Consider the following 6,269-nt stretch of genomic DNA (forward strand, 5'->3'; position numbering starts at 1 on the left):
CGCTCAGAGGTGCAGCCGGGGCTCTTTGGCCTTCGGTTACTTCCTGCGAAGGGATTCTTCCTTAGACGCCCGTTCTTTGCGCTACGAAACTCCCTCCTTTCCACCCCTGTACTGGTGCCCAGAGATGCCTATCTATTAGGAAGGAGGAGGAGGGGATCTTCGGAAAAGGCAGCGGGCCAGCGCCCTTTCCCTTTAGCGGCGGCTCTGCCCGGGGCAGGAGCGAGCCGGTCGTCTGTGACCACTGCGCAGGCCCAGTCCCATGTCCCTGCACAAAGCACCAGCAGCTCCCTATTCAGGGCGAGCCGTCCAGCTTCACCCACCCCCACCCCCGCACCTCGCCTGCCCTGACTAGCACCGGAATAAGAGTTGACAGCGGGCCTCGGGAGTCTGAAAGGAGACTTTCCTTCTCCCTGAGTTCTCTGGAGAGAGTGTGTGTATGAGAGAGAGAGAGACAGAGAGAGAGAGAGAGACAGAGACAGAGAATATCTCTGGCCAGGGAACCCATGGTCACATCTTCCCCCCTTTTCCTCCTTCCCATACTAGATCTGCAACCTCACCTGTTGAGATTCCAGTCCCTATAGACCTAAAGTAAATCAGACCTAAAGTGTGAGTATGTGTTGTCAACAGTTCCCATGGCTTGGACCTTTGGGGTGGCATGTTTACAGAAAATAATCAGAAATAACACCAGTGGGTGTTAGTGGGACTCAGCCTTCGGGGAATGAGATCTCCTAGCTTCCATGTTCCAGCTTAACTCTCTCCATTAAAGGATACAACCTAGCTGTGCTGAAGAGAGAGTCAGGTTGCCTTGCTTGGCAGAGCCAGGGCAGAGCCAAAGTCTTCTCCAGGGCCAGGCTTGCAGGAGTGAACTCTGCAAGGTGATGGGAACAGTGGGACTAGAAGGGAACTAATTTAGGTGAAAAGGAGACAAGGAAAAAAATCCCAAAGTCCAAGGGCACCTCTGAGCTATTTTGGAAAATTGAGAATGTATATTTTTGGACAGACTAACTCCCTATTCCTGAAAAAATATTTTTTTCCACAGCAGTGGTAGAAACCAGCTAATTTCTTAGCTAGACAAACACTCAAAAACAGTATTGCTTCTAGTCACTTGTAGCATCATTCGTAAGTCTCCATGTGTTTGCTTCCAACCTGTTTGATGGATTGTTGCCCTTTCTAAAACAATTCCTACTATTCAGATTCCTTCATATAATTCAGGTTTTAGTATTTGAAAGAAATGAAGACAGAAAAAAAGGGAGGAGGGACTGCTACAGAAAATAAATAGGAGTAAGGGACTTTCAACTTCCCCTCCTAAATAGATTGAAAGGTTTGCCTGTCATTAATTGTCAGTGTCACTCTAAATGGATTTATCCTGTCAATTGTGAGGAAGAGAGCTATTTTAAGAATGGGGAGTACTACCTGGTAGGCAACATCATGACTGAAAGTGTCCTGGCAGAAGTTTTGGTGACACAAATCCTACAGTCACAAACTCCCTCAACCAAGAGACTCACATTATCAAATTACAGTCATTACTTTGCTGTAAATTCTCAGACACTTTTATTCTCTATCCATATGGGGAAGAGAGAGACAGGGGAAGTTGGTGAGAGCCAACACCATGAATTTAAAACCTTGATTTTTGTCTCATTTATTTAAATAAATATAAATATAAATTTTATATAAAACTATTCACAAAGAGACTTCAGTGACTTGGATTTGAGACTCTTCTCAGGCAGTTTTTCAAAAAGCAAGACCTTACAGGGTTTAATTTTTCTAAGTTATTTGTAACTCAATACCTTCATTTAAAAAAATAATCAAGAAACCCCATGTTCTTATCTGGTTCTGAAAGACAGGGAAAGGGAAATGACATGCGCTTTAAAAAAAACCGACATACAGTTTTAAACTTAAACCAATCCTGTTTTTCCTTTGTTATATGACAAAACTGAGTTGAATCTAGATTATTTACATAAAAAACAACAACGACGACCTATAACTGCGAGAGGAGCCCCAAACAGACAGATCAAGGAGACAGGAGAAGGGTCAGGCCCGGCATGCACATCCCCGGGGAATGCTCCTCTCCAGGTTCTCCAGGTGGGACCACCGAAAGGGTGAGGATTTTGGCCCCTGGGTGCCAGCCACCTCGGGAGTTAGGGGAGATGCCGGGAGCGCGTGGTGTGTGTGTGGGCGGCCCTCCCTCATAAGGGGGAAATCTCCTTGTCATCGTTGGCCGAGGCCGGCGACAAGGAGTCCTCATCCTCGGAGCGCGCGAAGTGCGCCTGGCTGCCAACGCACTTGCAGCCCGCGTGACTGTTCCTTTGCGTGCCCTTCCCTTCCTTCTTATGCTTCACCCTGCGGTTCTGAAACCAGATTTTCACCTGCTTCTCTGACAGATTCAGGTACGTGGCTATTTCGATCCTCCGGAGTCGAGACAGGTACATGTTGGAAGAGAATTCCCGCTCCAGCTCTAGGAGCTGCGTGCTGGTGAACGCCGTCCTCATCCTCTTGCCATTGGGTACCTGGCTGGTGTCCGAGCCCCCTGCAGATGGGCCAAGAGAGGGCAGAAAGGTAATTCTCCAGCGAGGCGCTCCCACCCCAGGGCCCTCCCTTGCAAACGCTGCCTCTCAAGGACCCACCCGCGAAGCTCAACCAAACACCTGTATCCATCCCTCACTCTTTCTCATTTGGAGACAAACGATTACTTAGCCAGGAAGGACAGAGACGCCCAAAGCAAGTGAAGGCCTTTGATCTCGGGGATGTAAAGTCAGAGGATTAAAGTGGGGGCGGGTGAGGGGTTGGGAGAATCCTGCGGTCTCCTGTCCACCCTAGCGGAAAGGCAGGCAGGCTTAACCAAAAGCATCGAGATGCTTTTAGCCAGCCTCGACGCCCGATTGCCACACTTCAGTTCAAACACACCAACCCCGGACCTCAGTCAGTTAACCTCCGGTTTTTCAGCCTTCAAGTTCAAAGTCGCAAAGGACCCTCTACTATCCCAGACTCGAACACCAGGTACTGGAGTCGAGCGCACCAAGCTGCTTGGAGAGTCTGGCAAGGCTAACTTTCACCTCGGAACTTACGAGACGACTCTGCAGTTATTCCAAAAGCCCCTCCTTCGCCCCCTCCGCCCACCCCACAGGCTCCCACTTCCTCCACTGAAGGCGAGACATTTTACTCCCGGGAGCCAGCAAGGCGTAGCGCGCAGGTGCCCAGGACCCGCCCTACCCATGGTGAGGCAGTGAAATCTCCGCGGGTCCGCCACGTTGTAGGTGGTGGCGGTGCAGACAGGTGCGTGGTGCTGCGGATGCCCCAAGGCCGCCGCGGCCGCCGCCGCTGCCGCCGCGGCCGCTGCTGCTGCTGCAGCTGAGCCGGGCTGCTGGGGCTGGTGGTGGTGATGGTGGTGCTGCGGCGGGTGGTGGTGATGGTGCGCGTGGCTCACGCGCGGGCAAAACTGTGCGTCCCCGGGACCCGAAGAAAACTGACTCTTGAGCAAGGGCAGGGCCCCGGCGGCTCCTGCCGCTCCGCCACCCGCGGCCCCTGCACTCCCGGCCCCTGCGTTCCCGCCGCCGGAGCTCGCGGGCCCACGAGAGGAGTGCAGGTGCGAAGTGACGCAGAGCGGGCAAACGCAAAACGCTCCGCTCTTGCGGGACGCGCAGCCCGGCCCGGACATGGACATCACCAACGGGGACGGCATGCCCAGCGGGATGAAAAAATCTGGCCCGGGGTGTGGCTCGGGAAGCGAGGGCGCGGGCCGTGAGGAGTCCTTGATGATGAGCGAGTCGACATAGAAGGAGCGCGACATGTCGGGAGGGGTGGGTGGCTGGAGGGCCCGGCCGGTCGTGGGGGCCCCCTCCCCTCTCCTGTCCAGAGCTCTGGCCCCGGGCGCGGCGCGGACGCAGGCGGTCAAGCCCTTGGGAACGCCGAGGTGTCGGTGCCTGGACTGCGAACAAAGGGGTCCCTGGAGAGGGCTGGTCCTCACGTCCCCCGCCCGACGCCCCGGCTCCGGGATTTTATAGCCCCCACCCCGACACGTGATGCTGCGGAGTACCGCTCGGCTCTTGCTCCTCCGCAGCTCCCCACCCTCGGGATAGGCTGCCCGAGTCACAACAGAAGCGGCGAGGAGGGGCGGGCGCGCGGCAGGGAAGAATTCGGAGGAGGGGGATGGGGGAGACTTTGCAAAGTGTAGGTTTTGTTAATTTCCCGGGGAGGCCAGCCTCTTCCCCCTCTTTCTCCACGCTTTCCCGAGAAATCACAGAGCTGCATCCTCCATCCCACCCCTCTCCCTAGCCTGGGCCCCAGACCAACTCCTCCAAGCTTCCGGCCTCACAGCGCACCAGGTGGGGACTTGGAGGCCTTTCTAATCGGAATGCCCCGTGCTCCCTGCTCCTCTGTGCCAGCCGTGGATACGGCACGGAATAGTGTGAGGCCTGAGGTTTAGAACAGGATTGTGCCGCTGTGGACTGGCAGCGGCCCAGTCCTGGAGCGAAACGTGGGACAGGCACACACAAGCACACAGAGTCCCCCAGCTTTTGGACTTGGCCAGTGTCATTCAGGTGGTTAGTTGTGAGGGATCTGGGAGGCATAACAGAGAGGCCTCCCAGCTAAGAAGAGGAACTTTTCATTTTGATGCTTGAGAAGTTCTAAAGTGCCTTTGCACTTGGGGCCTTCCTGGGACCACTCAGATCAACCACCTTTCCTTGTGCCTTTTTCTAACCCGAAACTCCCCTTTGGCAGAGAGAGACACTGAAGGGGTCACTCTTTTCTTTCTCCACGGGGTTCCATTGCTACATTTCCAGGCCAACCCTACAAACTCTATCCTAAGGACTTTGGAGAGAGGCCCAAACCCTGGCCCTTCTGGAAACTGGGCAGGGGCTGAGGGAAGCCTTTGCTCTGGGTCCTGCCATCTCCCACCCCTTGGCATTTTACAGATCTTAGGCAGCTAGAAGACTAACTAGGAAGCACTCTCTTCTATGCACCCCCTTTAAAGCCCATACAAATTAAAAGGAATTGAGACACTTGATGCCTCAGTAAGGGAGAAGTGGTTTGGTAAAGGAAACCTCCCTGAATGGCAGTGCAAGACTGGTGCACCAATGACTGTGCAAGAGACTAGCTGCCCCCCTAAGGGCTATTGATCTTTGGGGAAGGCAAGGCTACAGAAATGACAGCTTTCTCTTCTTTCACCCTGTAGAAAATCTGGCTGGAGCAGGGAGGGTGAGCACCAGCTCCAAGTCCAATCCTTTTCCTCAGACTGCAAACTTCAGGCCTGAGATCACAATGATGCGAAGAAACTTGGGGACCATACCCCTCCACCTGTGAGAGCCAAGGGTCAAAATACTAGGGGAGGCCAGCTTCTCAGCTGGTGACATGGCTGTCTCTATTTTTCTGTCTCTCCTTTTCCCTTTCCATCTCTGTGACCATCTCTCTTGCCTGCTAGAGAACTATAATTGGGTTGTAGGGACGCCCCGCTCTGGGGAGCCCAGGATTTATGGATGGCAATTAAAGTTTTATGAATTGCAGCTGAGGCTGGTTATTGAGCTATTTGAATGTGATTAGAATTCAATTAGAAAGCGGTTAGTGGACAGTGGGTCTCCAGAGTGTAAACAGACAGCTATTCCAGAAATGTGCTAATCCAACATCTTGTGACAACAATTAAGGAGTCTCAGGGCTTAACTCAGGGCAGCTCAGCTGTAACTACTTTTGTACCACAAGGTTTGCTGCTGCAGCCATCGCAAGCTCTCAGCTTCAACCCAGCCTGCCGGGCTCAGCCCATCTTCAAATGGGAGAATCCAGGCAGTCCCCAAGTCATTACAGCCTCAGAAAGAAGACTGGGAACTCTACCATTGGGAGGTGCCTAGTACCAGGATGTTTTTACAGGCCTAAATCGTCCAAATAGGTGACATGATTTTCCTGTTCATTTTTAAGTATATACATATTTTTTCACTTAAATTTTATATAATATATGCGTTTATTTATTCACTATGATCTGCAGTGGTTCTAGTTCTGTGCATGGGGAAAACTTCTATGCTACTATGCTGGGAGTTGTGCCTATGTGAGGACCATTTTATTTTAGAGAATCCTAATTATGATGCTTGAGCATCTAACTCAATTAATGTCTGACTACAGAAACATCCGGTTGGTGTGCTGGGGAATTTTGAAAAAAGTGAGAGGCCCCTGGGGTTGCTTAGGACTGCAAGGGGAGCAGCGGCTTGGGGCCGGACTGAGGCTGAACGCAGACCGCGACTGAGCAATGTGTCTATTAGGGTACTGGGTTAATGGCCAGAGCC

At 52.7% G+C, this 6,269-nt stretch overlaps 1 protein-coding gene across 1 annotated transcript; it reads right to left on the reverse strand.

Annotated features, from left to right (window-relative positions):
• Window positions 1-1,887: 1,887 nt before the first annotated feature.
• On the reverse strand, window positions 1,888-4,004 carry GSX2 (GS homeobox 2). The gene is made up of 2 exons (XM_086407358.1): window positions 3,211-4,004; window positions 1,888-2,527 (listed from the first exon to the last, which is right to left on the reverse strand). Exons 1-2 carry the CDS (start codon window positions 3,785-3,787, stop codon window positions 2,187-2,189), a joined length of 918 nt encoding a protein of 305 aa, XP_086263484.1. The 5' UTR covers window positions 3,788-4,004; the 3' UTR covers window positions 1,888-2,186.
• Between the last annotated feature and the right edge of the window lie 2,265 nt (window positions 4,005-6,269).

Source organism: Bos grunniens, chromosome 6, assembly GCF_055505025.1.
Source record: "Bos grunniens cultivar Pamir isolate PY7600 chromosome 6, Bosgru_T2T1.0, whole genome shotgun sequence".
Classification (NCBI taxonomy): domain Eukaryota; kingdom Metazoa; phylum Chordata; class Mammalia; order Artiodactyla; family Bovidae; genus Bos; species Bos grunniens.

Excerpts from the sequence above, each read along its gene's own strand:
- GSX2 (XM_086407358.1), bottom strand. The coding sequence starts at position 3,787 with ATGTCGCGCTCCTTCTATGTCGACTCGCTCATCATCAAGGACTCCTCA. Across the intron at positions 2,528-3,210 it reads ATTTCACTGCCTCACCATGG|GGGGCTCGGACACCAGCCAG; the intron begins GTAGGGCGGGTC and ends GCCCATCTGCAG.